The sequence below is a fragment of the Pholis gunnellus genome, assembly GCF_910591455.1.
Source record: "Pholis gunnellus genome assembly, chromosome: 2".
Lineage (NCBI taxonomy): Eukaryota > Metazoa > Chordata > Actinopteri > Perciformes > Pholidae > Pholis > Pholis gunnellus.
Window position 1 is genome coordinate 7,397,793 of NC_136536.1, and position 16,297 is coordinate 7,414,089.

The window sequence follows — 16,297 nt, forward strand, 5'->3', positions numbered from 1 at the left end:
CATGAGTTGGTTTGATATTGATTTGTCTGCACAGTCAGGACAGAGTCTTGTCTCATCTGTGCCGAAGAGGTCAGTAATTTAATTATAATCCGTCATTCAGATCTCACCCCAGAGCAGCCTGCCAGAGTGCTGAGTGTGCGATAGTGTAGAGAATCAATGGTCCACTACTTATCATGATATCTGATAAACTCGATGTGTTTCTGCTGCAGCCTACCATAACAATCTCACAGTTCCATACGTGTCTTGTATTATTCGGAGAGGCAGTATGAAAATGACTTCTCCCGTTGATGGCAGTTCTGCTTGACAGTAACAGGAAATTTGTCAGTTTGTGAGCTCGTAGTTGAAAGAGCCGCGTGTCGTTGCCTGTCTTGATGCGTGTGCAGGTGTGCATGCTTTTTGGGCTTGCATCCCTGGCATACAGCTTATCTTAGCTGAACAGCAAGGGCCTTAAAGATCCTGCCTAAGGGTGTAATGGACACCACTTTGCACCACTCAACCCACCCCTTAAGTTAGCAAATACCTTGAGCAATACTTAGAGTGGTGGACGAGAGCAGGGCTGTCCCGATAGGGCTTTCAGGAGGAGACGTTATCTTAGCAGCCACTCTCAGCAATCCTTCAGCAATCCTTGAAAGCAGAGGGTTTAGCAAGTGATATGCTCGATGTGGGAGGGAGGAGAGAAAAAAACAGGACTGAGGTGAGTTCTTTGATAGCTGTATTGTTTGTATCGAACTTGTTCAAAGAGCATTGTAGAAAGTGATGCCGTTTGGTTGTCTAGTGCTGCAAGTGAAAAAAAACTCAGGAGCAGCGTGAGGGAGTTCAGCTGGAAAAAAAAAAGCTGCTCTATGCTGCAGTTTTCGCCACTGAAGAACAGACCAGGCACGGTCCAGCAAGTAAACCTTATGATCACTTCTGACAAGTCACTGGATCAGCATTGATTTGACTGAAACAACTGCCTAATCTACATAAGCACAAAACCAGCAGGACTCTTACAAACCTCCTTTCTCCAGATCCAAGATAACACTGAAACTGGACGATCTACAACAAGCACATTTACTTAAGCAACATTTTGCCTGCGATGGAGACAGATACAAACGCGTGGTGTTGCAGCTCTGAAACAATCTCCACCTTTGAACTTACTTTGGATTATAACACTTGAATTTTGAACGACAAGAGGAGAAGACGGCCAAATAAACTGTGGATCTGTCCCCGGCAGGGATGTGTTGTGTGTTACTCTGAGGAAGAGGAGTGCATTATACCACAAGCCTGCGGATGAGGGTGGGGCTCTCCCACTGCCACAGACAAAGACCTTGATAGAGAAAGTCCTGGTGTGAGAACTGGTCAAGTGGGGCAATTTTGAACCTGCACAGTCCAGCGCCGTGTCAAAAAGTCACTATGGGGTGCAACATGTGCGTGGTTCAAAAGCCTGAGGAACAATACAGGGTCATGTTCCAGGTGAGCACTCCGTCTCTTCTCTTTCTTTCTCTGAAAGCATTCCTTTGTGTGTCCTTAAAGTTTTCATCATTATTCTGTCTCAATTTGGCCATTTCTTACAGCGATGCTGCTGGATGAGTGAAAATCCAAACAGCTCAGACACAAATGTCTGCTTTAAAAATCAACAGAACCTCATCACGTTGAGACACTCAATCAACCCGAATAATTCACATATAATATTCCCAATAACCAGTTTAAAATCCAAGATACATTTAGCATCTGTAAACCGCAGTTATTTGTTTTCATGGAAATGTCAAGGATAGTAACATCGGGTTATTCGTGAATGAGTAGAAATAAAACATTAGCACCATCATATCACTTAAACATGATAGTGACAGAACAGTGAGCAATTAATACAATTCATGAGGTGAATTAAAACTGCATTGAACAGGACTGATTGATTTAATATAAGCTCCAGATCATGTGACACATCTCACTTTTTGCTGAACTTGTATGCCTTTAGTGTAGATTTTAAGTATATCTATATATTAGCACCCAAAAAAAGCCTTGGAAATCACTTTGCACCTCTTGAGCAAAGCTACTGAAATCGTCAATCAGTGACGATAATACAGATAATGACACTTCACTGTGATTACAATGATCCCGATCAGAGAGAGCAGCGCTAAAATTCTGCAAGATATAGAGCGATACGCTGGCCTGGGGAAAGTAGAGTCCTGCAGAGCCACGAAGGCAGCAGGATGGATGGCTTGTGAACGCCGGCCTAAAGTGTTATGGGAGAGAGGGGTTGCCACGGTTACTGCCTCAGCACCACCTGCCAACTGGGACCGCGGACTGTATGCGAGTAAGCTCATCTGGCCGTGCAGAGCCCAAAGGAAGCTGCTGCTCAGTAACCCCACGATACATGCGGATGACCAAAATAAGTCCCATGCTTACGAAGCATGAAAAATGCTCAGCACTCATGGGAATGCAGCGCAACACTTTTAGTATCTGTGGCATCAGAAGCCTCAGCTGGGTCTCTGTAGCATGCTGGAGTCGGGCTCTGGGCCAGTTAACTGGGCTGCATCTGGTGCCAGAGGCGATGCCAAGAGAAAGAAAAACATGGAGGGAGACTGAGTCCAAATAGAGGCTGAATAATGAGTCTAACGGGAGGGGAAAAAAAAGAGTAAAAATAGGCAAATGAAAGAGGGAGGGAAAGTCTGTTTCATTTATTCCGGCCGTTTGCCCTGAGATCAGTAGTTTCTAATTTTGCATGACGCAAAGATGAACATAAAGGCTGCAGTGACTTCACAAAGCATTCAATAAATCAGTGACCTTATCTAACAGGGGTCTGCAGTAATGACACTGACCGCAGGCAGGTTAACGACTTTTAAAGTGGAAATCTAATAATTCCACTGATCAGGCAGTGTGAGGTCAACTGTGTCCCTACACGTCTGTCATCCCAGAAACACTTCGGCTCTGTCAGACAGAGAATCTGCACGTGGTCTCCAGACGGGCGTGGCGACGAGGGGAGCGAACAGTGCTGGCAGGAGATACGCCTGCTGTACGATTTGGTGCATGCAGAGCAGTTGCCACGTTGCATGCAAATCTATTGCGTGAATGGTGGTTGTGTAGGTAGAGCAGGTATTTAGAGGTGTTGGAGCAGCAAGACTATATATATTGTGGTCTGGTGAGCCTGAAACGACATTGCTTGCAGGGAGCAGAGGAGCATGAGAGATAGATAGATAGATAGATAGATCAAACGCAGATGGAGTACTGAACCAGAGCCACAGCCTTTGGCTTATAGAGGCTGACTAGTACATTGCAATGAGAGTATATTCAGTAAAACCCGGAGGGCTGTTAAACAACATCAAAAAAGTATAAAAATACTAAAAGGCAGCCGAGAGGAACTCAGACTTCATGCTGTTTTCTTCTATAAAATTCAATCTCAGTTATTACATTAATGATTACAAAAAAGCATTTCTTGCTGTGCAGATGGCTGATTAATCCAAAGACCATGCCAAAGAAAAAAGATGGAGGTATACTCTGTGCAATCATTTAACAAAAAGAGGAAACATAATTATATTACCCCCCCCCCCCCCCCCCCACACACACACACACACACACATTTCATGGCCTTTAGAGGTTTTCAGCTTTGAGACGTTTTCTTTAACTATCGTGTATAATTACACCTTCAAATTAGATGCAGCCTACTGAGTAACTGTCTTTAGACAATAAATGCAGCATTACACAGCTTACAGCTACATCAGGCTGGAAACCAGGCTGTTAAATGTGACTCTATCAAAACACTTGCTTCTCTTGCCAAAGGAATAAAAAAACTCATGCATTATACATTGGGCTTCTGCTACACATACGCTGCACACTGGTGATTGGTTCACACCCATTGGCATGTTTCTGATCAATTTAGCCTCCTGTAGCCCCGAGTTAAAAGGCACATTGTTGTTCAGTTGATGAGTAACGGACTCAATTGTAGACGTCATGTGCACATAAACCATTTTGAGCAAGAGTTTTCCTTTTACATACGTTTTGCAGAGTACCTGACCCACGCACACACACACACACACACACACACACACACACACACACACAGACACACACAGACACACAGTAAACCTCTGCCCCCCCCTGAATCCTTCAGCCACTCCCTTTTCTCTCCTCCATCACTGTAAAGCGGGAGGCTGTTTCCATGGCAACCGGCGTCATTAAACAAACCTAATGTGCTTTTATTCACAGTGACGCGAAGAAACGTGCTGACAGCCACAAGAGGCAAACCGATGACGATCAATAATTTAGCTAAATAGGTGCATGGTTTGGTTCACACCCGCATGCACGTGCACACAGGAACATAAATGCTGAAGGTGGACAAAATAAAAAGGGACACCCGACAACATAATTTGACGACAGTGCCACAAACGAATGTCTAAACAAACACTGAGCAGGTTTAATGCCCCTCATATAGCAATCTTTAAGAGGTCTGTATAGCAAATTATGCTGTAGTTATAAGCAGATATAAGGAGATGTTGACGTATTTGTTCATGTACAGTATTTTCAACAATTATGACTTCACCGATGAGGAAATATTTTATAACAGGTTAACTAAATAGAAAATTGACATTCATTGGTTTATACACCAGCATTGAGTTATGGAGATACATGAGAGGTTAAAGTTGACGACCACTTGACGTTACCTCTTGGCGTGTCAGCTTCTTTTTATACCAGGAATGTGTCGGTTTGTTCAGGTGAAGAGCAGCTTAGTGTGCGGAATATGTACGCATCTGCCGGGTTCCTGCTCTTTCCCTTGCAGACTTCTCAGGCGTGTGACTGACATGAACCCGGGACAAAAAGGATGGAGAGGATGTCTCATTTAATAGGAAAGGAGTGACAGAAAAAAGAAAGGGTGGAGGGCATTATTGTAAGGCCATGTAGCCTGTGACATGTTTTACAGACTTCTGCCACCACAAATGGAAAAAAAAAGCCTGCCCACAATTCATCTTTTGTTCTAACTGATAAAGTACTAATAACTTATGTAAATTCATACAGTCCATACCTCCATAGGTTCCTTAGATCCATCGCCATCATTTCAAAGAATGTTTTAAATCAATATCTTCTCACTGTTGTTAGTTTATAATAGGCCTGCTGCATCACTTCCTGCTTGCTGATTTGAATTAGCTCCGTGATATCAAACAACAGGGGTCATAGCCGGAGTCGGTCGACTCCATCTCCAGATAATTTGATTTACTGAGGCGACTGCTTCAGCCTTCAAAGTATGAGAGATGAGAAAAATCAATTACTGAACAAGTGGAATTCAATATGTTGTGAGGGGGGAGACACTGAAATGCACATGGACCAGGTTTGTGAAAGACTCCCCATAAGGGCACACTTCAGATTAAGACTGTGATAGTTTGTGTATTTTTCCACACGTGTTTAGGATATTGTGGGTTACTGGAGTTAGTCATCCCTCTTTTTTCATCTCCGCCTGTTGTACAGCACACGCGATTAATTTGCTCTTTAAAAAGGGGCTTTGAGATAAAGACTAATTATGCATCAACCACTTAGTAATTTCCCACGAGCCTTCATTGTGTGTGTGTTCACATACAAGTACTGAACCTAGAGCCAGACTCGCTCGTCGTTTACCTTCACTCGGCAATTCCTTGAAAGCTCGTACTCTACATTTCTCCTGCATCATTACATGCCCCTCACATCCCTTCCTCCTTGCTCCCCCTGCACTCCTTCAGCATCTTCCTGCCTTTGCTTTCTTTTTGTTGCACTTTGAACTCTTCGCATCTCTTTCATCTCTGACGCATCAGCCCCCCACCCCCACCCTCAGCTCCGCAGCTGCCGCTGATACCGCCACCGCCACCGCCCACCCCCTACTGTGAATTGTGGAGGCTTCACTATTTTTCTGAATTTAAATTCTTTTTAAAACACAAATAAACAGAAATCGAGATGGAGTGTGGGGATGGGTGTGCACCCGAGGGTTCCTTATTTGCATTGCTTTTGTCGCTTATAAATAGCAGATGTAAGTAATGACCTACTAACCCAGAGATAATAGAGAACAGAACATGGCAAGAGTGTAATGGATTCTCCATCAAGTCAGATATAACACACAACAACCATTACCCTGCATGAAGTCATCTTCAAAGCAATCCCAGCACCTCTCATTGATAATGAATGAGAAATCCCCCTCTCCCCCCTCTCTCTCAGTATTCATACCTGTCACTCATGAGCTGGCTAACAGCCTTTCTCTGATTCTGGAGAGATGGACCGTGTGGTCAGAAGCACAGACCGCTAAACCAATAGATACCTCCTGCTGTTTGGAGAGGAAAAATAATGATCATGAGGCTAGAGCCGAAATAAATATGCACTTTGGTGAAGGATGTTAAGGTGCGATTTTCCTCTAATCCAACATGCAAAACTACAGTGTTGATTCCTTCATCACCAATAGGCCATGTAGGGAGGAAGCCTCTTATTTGTCGCCAAGTGAAGAAGCTCATTAAGAGAGACGGTAAGATTTACGAGGGTACATTAGTGCGAGGAAGGACAAACACGCACGAGGAGATGGACCGACTGAAATAGAGTGGGAGGAGGGTGAGATGTCATCTCCGTAGGGAAGGGACAGAGAAGACAGAACTGCTGAGGCAGCACAGCTAAAGAAAACTGAATGTGGGGAAAACAGGAGAGGGTAGCAGAAGGAGTGGATATGGGTGGGGATGGAGGAAGAGAACAGAGAGGGAAATTAATGTGAGCATGGAAACACAATGGCAAAGCAGGAAAGATAGACCAGAGGGTGGTTGTGGTGGTGGTGGTGGTGGTGGTGTAATGGTATGGGAGAGAACCAAAGGGAGCAGGGGCCGAATGTGGCAAGAAAGTTTTTGTGCTTGGCTGCACAGGGGAACATTGATTTGACATGCAATTACTGGAAGGGGACAAGAGCAGAGAGGGAGGGAGGGAGGGAGGGGGAGAATGAAGAAGCAGGGCGGTAAAGATGTCGGCAGTCGCAGACAGCCAAGGTCAGTGACTGAGTGCAGCGTGAATGACGCTCTACAAAGGCAGTCTGGCTCAGTAACTGCCTACGAACATCATCATGTTCCCCGTCTGTTTCCTGTAATGAAATCAGGAGAATTGAATTTGTCTTCACGAGTGCATTTGATAATGTTCATTTAATTTGAATTCTATTAAAATTCAACCAACAGTCTATATAGCCATGCAGCGCTTTGAGCTACAGGTATAATGCTTACCATGTTCACTATCGAAGTGTTGGCTTGCTAATATTTGCTAATTAGCATTAACACAAAGTACAACTCCAGCTGATTGAAACATAATAGATTTTATTCATAAACTAAAAAGGTATTGACCTGCTGATTGCGCCAGAAGAAAAGCCAGGGGTTAGCGTTACCAGGGTTCAATTCAATTTGTTTTAGTATAACCCAAAAATCACAAATTTGCCTCAGAGGGCTTTACCAAACCTTACAAAACCTCATGAATGCCTGTAAAATAAAATCTGGTGCCAATCCAACTAGGCGATGTTGAGATATTTCACTAGATATTTGACCTGCTGGTGGCGCTAGCGGACAAGTCAAGGGATCCCCAAAGTCATTAGGATTCATCCTCTGGGGAACATGCATGACTGTACCAAATGTCATGGAACTCTATGGAATTTCTGAGATATCTCAGTCTGGACCAAAGTGTTTGGCCGCTCGAGATTTCAGACATTGATATCAATAGAGCCACACCGCTAGCATGGCTGGAAACAGCTGTTAATACTGAATCACGTATAAATACTAAATGAGTCTTTCTTCTTTAGGTTTGTGGGAAGTCCGGCTTGATTTGACCAGCAATGTTTTGGTTCAGTAACCCTGAAGTCAAATCCCTGTTTTGATTCTTTCTCCACATTTATTTTCAATAGTCTTTCATTATTAATGGCCCTCTTCCTCTTCCTTTGCTGTATGAACCGGCCGTGGTGTGATAGAGGGGAGATGTTTCAAACGCCTCAGGATTTGGCTTTCAACACCAAAGAGTCACGACACATGTTATGACGCTTCCGTTTACACGACAACTATTTACTCTGTATCTATGAGGAATGTTTAAATGAACTGCCATGTCCAATGAGCTCTGAAGAGAAAAGGAATTATGAAAAACGTACTGTATGTCAAATCAAATCAAATCTTTGAAAGCGCGACATTCAGCACAAATTACGATATCAGACTTTGTAGTGAAGCACCCGTTCCCCAGAAAAGAGAGAAAATTAAAGTAGTTTCTCCAGAATATAAATACATTTTCTTATTCAAATGTATTTGCAGGGGAACCACTTTTGATTCACAGAAAAGAAAGATAACAGTGTTTTGTAGCAGAGCGTTCAGGAAGAGCGGAGCACACAAAACTAATGTACTAAAGAAACTCATTTTTATCTCTGTGGCTGTTAATGTGAATATTTGTTCTCCAGAAACCCTTGGCATTTTCCAACCTTTCCCAGTTGTACTCACTAACTCCACCATTTTCCTGATTTCTTTCCTTCTCTCCACAGAAGAGTCACATAAACAACATGTTGTGCTCTTTTGACGCTGACGGTCGATATAAGGTCTCAGTATAAAGCTTTCTGCTCTGTGTGATGTGGCGTCGAAACCTTTTAGATATAAACCAATCTTTTGTTGTCTCTGTGTGCCTGTAGAAACACGGTAAGCCGTGTGACACTTATGTCTGCTGAAGTGTCTTTCTAGTTTCCCTGTGTGTAGCTGTAGCTCCCCCTCCTGTTGAACTAACCTTGCCTGTTTGATAATACTGCCCATGTGAGTCCATGTGAGTCCATTCGTCCATCCTGTCTTCCTCCCTTCCTGCGGTGGTGGAAGAAGTACGCTTTACTTAAGTTAAAGTAGTAACACCATGCTGTAAAAAAACACTTTCACTTTCACAAGTAAAAGCCCTGCTTTCCAATAGTCCACGCACACACAACAGGTGTTTTCATTTGCCTAATTAGCACTGCACTTAAACGACATCTCCCTCATTAGAGTTTGGTGAAGTCATGGGATTTGTATGCGCTGCTTCAACACACACCTGACCAGAGGCTTAATCAGCTAGGGGGGATGGAAAACACCTGTGTGTATGTGCAGAGCACTTTCATTTGCAACGTAACTTTAGCAGAAAGTATAATTCTTCCCTCTGAAATTTAATGGAGTGAAAGTATGAAGCAGCGTGAAATAAAAAAGCTCAAGAAAAGTACAAGAACCTCAAATTGTACAGTGCTTGAGTAAATGTACTACTATCCACCACTGCCTTCCTTTTATCATGTCAGCGTCGATCTAGTTGATCGTTTCACTGACTTTGCTGCCCACTTTCCAAATCTTTGTCTGTTTCTTGTGATTTCTTTGTGTTCAAAATAGGTTTAGAGAAGCACTCCTCTACACCTCGTTTTTTTTTCTTTATTACTTCACCATTTCTCCTTTAATTCATATTTAAAAACGTTGATAGTGTGGCACATCCCAGAATTCAAAATCAAGGAGGACAACATACTGGCATTTCACTTGTACACACATGTCTGTTGTAATGTGAGCCAATTAAACAGGTGAAATGCCAGTGTTTTGTGTTGTCCTCCTTGGTTTGGAAATGTGGGATGTGCTACCTTATTACATGTTTTAAGCTCATTGGAATTTGGGTCTAGCGCTGAATGTTGAAGCTCAACCTCCTTTACCAAAACAGTCTGTAAATTCAATTAGCTCCTTCTCTCATTTTCTCCTCCTGCTCCACCACCATTTTGATCTTGACTGTGATTTCCAGGTGAATGGAAAGGAGCTCTCCCGCCTTTCTGGGGACCCCACCCTGGACATACGGGACCCTGTGCTGTCCAACATACTGAGGCGGGGGGCACGCAGACGTGCAGGCCTGGCAGGGGCCCCCGGCGGGTTAGTGCCAGTGACCATTGGCATGGCCGACTGTGTAGACAGCTGCACCCAAACAGACATCAGCTTCCAGCATATGTTGACTCTGGGCAAGAGCAACCAGCATCCCTGTGGTGCTCCACCCCCACCCGACCCTCCGCCGTCCCCTCCACTGCCGCCGTTACTGGATCCATATCTGTTCAATGAACTGTGAGTGGGAGCAGTTTAATAGGCCTCTGCAGCATGTCCGACTGTCAGACCAGAGCTCATCTGCCTTCTTGGTTCTAGTCCATGCCATTCTGTTCACACAAGTTTGAAGCTGCCCCAATAACTGAAATATGATGTCCTGAATATTGTCATTCTCAGCTTTATAGAGCCCGTATACTACGACCCCACTGACTACTTCGATATCACTCAGCATGAAGTGGACAGACAGGATGAACTGGAATATGAGGTGAGAGACCTTTAGATACTCAAACTGTTACAAAAAAAGCTGCCCCCGTGTTTGCCTGTCTGGCATCCTCACACTTCTCTCCAACTGCTTCAGGAGGTGGAGCTGTATAAGTCTCGTCAACAGGATAAACTCGGGCTGACAGTGTGTTACAGAACCGACGATGAGGAGGACCTGGGAATATATGTGGGAGAGGTGAAGATAATGTTGTGAAATAATCACATTTTCAATAAAGTTTTCCCATTTCTTTACGCTCCTAAACAAATCCTTATTTCTTTCCCCCAGGTGAACCCAAACAGCATCGCTGCAATAGATGGACGCATCCGCAAAGGAGACAGAATCCTACAGGTACGAGTTTCCTAAATATACTGGGGCTTGAATTCTTTTAAATGATGTCATCAATACTACAGAGAAGTATACCTCTTCACAGCAACAGCTTTTTACTTTTCCATTTCCTTTCGTTACGTAATGCATGAAACTGAAGTTTAAGATAACCCTGGTCCACAATAGTCAATTCTAATACGAAAGGAAATTGCTTATAGTGCGGCAATTATTCAAAATCATTTTATGAGAGATTGAATTTCATTATCATCCCGCTGTTGAGCTAAAGAGAGATTTCTTTTCCCTGAATCCAGTAATTTAATTGAATCTAGCCTTAGTGTGAGGGGTCTTTCCTTCTCTGACATTAGCTCCGTTTTAATTCTCCTCTTTCTTTCTCAGATAAATGGAGTGGACATCCAGGACAGAGAGGAGGCAGTAGCTATTCTCACCAGAGAGGACAGCACTAATGTCTCCCTGCTCCTTGCACGACCCGAGATAGAGGTGAGGAAATTGGATATGCAGTCTAAGGGGAGATCGCCGCAGGGCTCAGTATGAATACTGACCTAAAACATAATACATCCCTCTCCCTCTTATCGCCCTCTTTATGGAGCAAGAAATTACTTTACATGATTGGGTATATATGTAAGTAGTGCTCTATGGAATCATTAAGTCGTGAGATTCAGAGCAGAAAGAAAAGAAAGAGCTCGGTGCTCTGCTTGTGTGCTGGACTGCAAGCTGTACGGGCGCTAGAAAAGCAAAGAGGTGCAAAAACAGGACGAGTACACAGATAGTGTGAAGAGAGAGGCAAAGACAAATAGCGCTTGTACTCGCAGTGCAAATGTTGCACCGCTTTGTTTGCCTCAAGGTCACTCTCCTAGCACATATGAGGACGTTGTAACACACACCGAAAGCCCCTCAGTAACAGACCTCCGCCAAATGACTTGTAAACATACAACTTGACACATGTCGACACATTCAAACTGATTTTCATTGCTTACCATATAAAAAAAAAATACAGTTGGACACATTATATGTGAGAATACAAAAACCTATATGCTGCATCTGTACAGAAGACGCTAAAGGGCGGATTTAAAAGGCACTCGTTAAAATGGTCAAAGTCAAAGACACACACACACACACACACATAGTCTCTCCTCTGTTTAAATATGTCCTTGTATTGAGAGATGAGCACAAGCACTACCTGTGAAAGGCTGACAAGATTTATATTGCGACGGCATGGTCCCACATTAAGATTCAAGAGAGCGAGGGGAGGACCGAGAATCATCAGAGGGAAATGCACAAGCAGAGATTAAAGCGTGATCTGTTGTCTTGAGGGAGAAAGAGAGAGAGAACTGAAGGGGTTTGTCGACGAATAAGAATGAAGTTAATCAATAATTTGTCTGTAGTCTGCACTGCAACTCACATTCCAATCAGACCAATTAGCCAAGATCAACTGGGCTCCGAGGGGTGAGATGTTTACTTTTTCAAGCTCAAGTATTTGCATTTCATTTGATGCGGGGATGCTAATCAATACAGCAAAGTAAACAGCTCAGAAACAACAACAGTTCTCAAATATTAAGTATTATTCATCTCTAAAGATTGGATCATTCTCGATGGACATTCATCGTCCAATACTGAATAATTGACCATGAAAAATATGCTGTCGATAGCTTATGCTTGGATGAAATCTGAACACGAGCTTTGAGTTTTCCTCTACAGACAAATTACTCAATGTGCAAATGCAACAGAAGCTTTTTTAAATGATGTTAAAGTCTCACAGAGCACCGGCTCCATCTAGTGACAGACAAGAGCACTACTCTTATATCGGCTCAGAAACGTGCTGCACTCAGCATTAAAGCTGCTATAATCGATTTGTTTACACTGACAACGCTCCATATCTGCTTTATGTGTAAATAGCCAACAGGTTGGCTATTAACTTTATCATATCAACTTCAAAGGTTATATGTCAATAGTGGGTTTGGAGCTTGTTTCCCTGCCCCCAAGTGGCCAAAAAATACCCTGTGAATGCTTAAACATGCTTCTTTAAAAAATTAAAAAATATTGTTATATTCTATGTTAAAGATCTCATCCAGGCGTGTTCTAAGACATTTAGAAATAGGGTTTTAATTTGAAGAATGAAACAGCTGAGCACAAGATGTCTCTTCACTGACATTGTAAAGCATACTTTTCTTCTGTCTTTTGTTTGTCTCTTCAACAATGACCTCAACACCTCCACCGCAATGCCATCAACTAAATGCAACCACCTGTACCCGATACACCTCTACCTGCCAGAATGACAACCAGCTGGATCAAGATGAGTTGGACCCGGACACGCTGGACAACGCTGTTCATCTACCCAGCAGCCACAGAGCGAGGAACGGCACCTCGGTCCTGGGTGCTGGACCAGCCGGCGTTGCTGGTGTGGGTGTACTAGGCAGCCTCGGCCGCTCGATCAACAGGGATTCACCTGATTTGCTCAAGACGGTGCTGAGCAACAGCCAGGAGCTGGACAGCGGGGTGGGCCGCACAGATGAAAGCACGCGCTATGAGGAGTCTTCAGAACACGACCTCCTGGGAGACGACCACACTAGTGCCTCCAACACCAACGCCACCAATACTCCTGGGAGCATGCGCAAGTTTTTGTCCAGCAGAGGGGACACTTCGCCCTTGCTGCACTCCCAGGACCTCCAGTTCAGCGCCGACTCCCTCTTAGGGCTGGACTGCGTTAACGGAGGAGGGCTGGAACAGGTGGAGCGATTGGAGAGGGCTTACGCCGCCGATTCCGTGAGAATGATGATGCCCGGGCTGACTGACGAGGAGTGTGAGAGGTACAAAGAGCTCCTGGAAATCAAGTGTTACTATGAGAAGATCACCAATGCTCTGATGCCACTGGGAGGTCAGGGGCTGGCCCAAGAGGAAGGTGTCTCACTGGACGTGAATAGGAACGAGAGCCTGACGCAGCACGAAATGGCCCTCCTGGAAGAGGAACTGCGGCACTTGGAGTTCAAGTGTCGTAACATCCTGAGGGCACAGAAGATGCAGCAGCTGAGGGAGCGTTGTCTGAAGGCTTGGCCTCTCGAGGACAAGAACGGAGCAATTGCAGGGGCCGGACGCTTGGACATTAGTGGTACGTTGGTCAGTGAGGAGTCCTGTCACCACGCTCTGTCAGACATCAATGAGCTTCCAGAGAGGGAGCGCTCGGATAAGGACAGCACGAGTGCCTACAACACCGGAGGGGAAAGTTGCAGGAGCACCCCTCTGGTCAACGAACAGCACCCTTCCCCCTCTACACAGAGCCTGGAGGGAGGAGAGCCTCTTCTCTCGGCAGATACGCAGCTTCCATCCTCCCCTCGGCAGAGAGAGAGAGGAACCAGGGGCGAAAGGGGCGACGGCACACAAGCAAACCTCAACCAACCCTACTCGCCCCACTCCCACAGGAGACGAGCCGAAGCTAAGACATACAGCCCCGGAGCTAAGGTCAGGTCCCTGTCCCGGGACAGAGGAACCAGGCGGGGCTCAGATGGAGAGGTGAGAAGTAGCCCCAAAGCCAATGGGACCGCTGAGAGGTCTGGCGGATACAGCGCAGAGAACAGCCCTTACCTGTCTCGCCGTCAGACAGACACAAAGCCACCTCAGCACTACCTGAGCTGCATGCAGCTGAGGTCTCCCTCCACCTCGGAGCGACTCGGTGGACCCAGAGAGGGCAGCATGGAGACCTGGGGCGACGACAGCCCAATGAGCTTGGGGAGCACATGTAAAGACATCGCTCAGGGCCCAGGAGCTGTGCCCCTGTCCCCTCCAATGCTGCCGGCCTCCCCTCGTATGGAGTGGAAGGTGAAGATCCGCAGCGACGGCTCTCGCTACGTGGCCAAGCGGCCCGTGAGGGATCGCCTCCTGAAGGCGCGCGCCATGAAGATCCGAGAGGAGCGCAGTGGCATGACGACGGACGACGACGCCGTGAGCGAAATGAAGATGGGCCGTTACTGGAGCAAAGAGGAGCGCAAGCAGCAGCTGCTGAAGGCCCGAGAGCAGCGGCGGCGCAGGGAGTTCATGATGCAGAGCCGCCTCGACTGTTTGAGAGAGCGCGAGAGGGAGCAGGGAGGGAGCGGCGGGGGACAGCAGGGCACGACCCAGCAGCAGGAGCCCACCTCCATCCTGGAGCTGTGCCACCGCAGGAGCGTGAAGAAGCGCAGTCGCAGAATCCTGGACAACTGGATCACGATACAGGAGCTGCTGGCCCATGGGTCCAGGTCTGCAGACGGGAAGAAAGTCTATAACCCCCTGCTGTCCGTCACCACCGTCTGAGAGAAGACGGGAGGCAGAGAGTTAGGGAGAGATTAGACGGTGCCAAAGTGTTTCGACGAGGCCTATACGATGAACACATGCTGCTTCAGTAGGCCTACACCTTGGCACACACATTGGTCTGCAGGGACTCAACATGTTTAGATTGGAGAATTATTTACAACCGTGTCGAATCAAAGCTACATTTCAGAAATGCATTCTATATATGCAAATGCAGAATTACAAAAGTGACACATTTTACAATTATACTGCAGTATATTTAATATACACTGTATCCCTCTTTTCATTTCGTCTGGTTGAACGGACCTTAACTTGTCAGGAAAACAATTTTCAGACATTTTCATGATGCTTTAAGAATGCCATTCTTCTACCTTTCACAGAAACCATTTAAAACCCGGACGTCACACAGTCAATGCACAAGACAGAAAAGAAGCACGTGTAGGTGCATTTAGTACATTTAGAAATGCGTCACCACACGAGATCTGCCTTGTTCCATAAAGGAGAGACAGCACCACCTGCTGTATATTAGAGGAGCTTTGCACAAAAGTAATCTTTGCAGGCCTCTACATTTCTATGAAGGACAGAAAGAGGAAAACTAAAAGTGGGAGGTAGAACCATGCCGCTGTGAAAACAGGATGAGAAAAAGTCACTTCTGTGCCATAAAACTGTATATTTAGTGTCCATAAAGGTGTCTTTGTTGACGGACATTTTTATTGTGTGCCAGTTAATGTAGTTAAAACATTTTTAGTTTTCATTCTTGTAGTGTTCATGTATAAATGCTCCTTCGTTGTGATACAGGAAATGCAACCTAATTGTCAGACCACAGATGCTTTTTGATAAAGAGGAGCTGAGCGGTGCCTTCCTGTCAGGCAGACTTGACTGTATAGCACAATTTTCAAAGCGATAAAAAAAAGAAGAAGCTGAACTACTTTAGCTGAGAAGGTAATCACTGAAGCACAGAGCAACTGACATGCCTACCGTTTTATTTTATTTTAAAGAAGGGCACACTGCGCTGTATAAAGCACAGAAAACATTTGATGTTTTATTCAAAAAGGCACATTTGCTATTTAAATGAAATATCAAATACTTTTTGCCATTTCAAAAGTGCAAAATGCTTTTCCCGGACCAATAACTTTTGGTCAGTATGCAAATATAATTTATTTCAATGTTGACTGTGAAGGCTATTTCATTGCAAATTAAGATTATTCTTCTCTCCCTGTTAATTGGGTCTACAGCTACTTCAACTCTGGATTTTTCATTCTCAAGATTCTGAGATTTTTGCCAATGATGTGCTCTCAGAACCAGCCTCTGGATTATGATCCAGTTAAAGTACCTAGAACCACAATAACTGCCACGAATGTGTTCAGAAAACCCTGTGAACAAAGCTGATTTGTATTTGGCT

General features: G+C 44.9%; 1 protein-coding gene across 1 annotated transcript; it reads left to right on the forward strand.

Annotated features, from left to right (window-relative positions):
• Positions 1-1,392: 1,392 nt before the first annotated feature.
• Positions 1,393-14,898, forward strand: LOC306701647 (PDZ domain-containing protein 4-like; the record flags this gene model as incomplete). Its single annotated transcript, XM_079167015.1, has 8 exons — positions 1,393-1,452; positions 8,474-8,527; positions 9,721-10,031; positions 10,188-10,275; positions 10,369-10,467; positions 10,558-10,620; positions 10,993-11,094; positions 12,886-14,898. 8 exons carry the CDS (start codon positions 1,393-1,395, stop codon positions 14,896-14,898), a joined length of 2,790 nt encoding a protein of 929 aa, XP_079023141.1.
• Between the last annotated feature and the right edge of the window lie 1,399 nt (positions 14,899-16,297).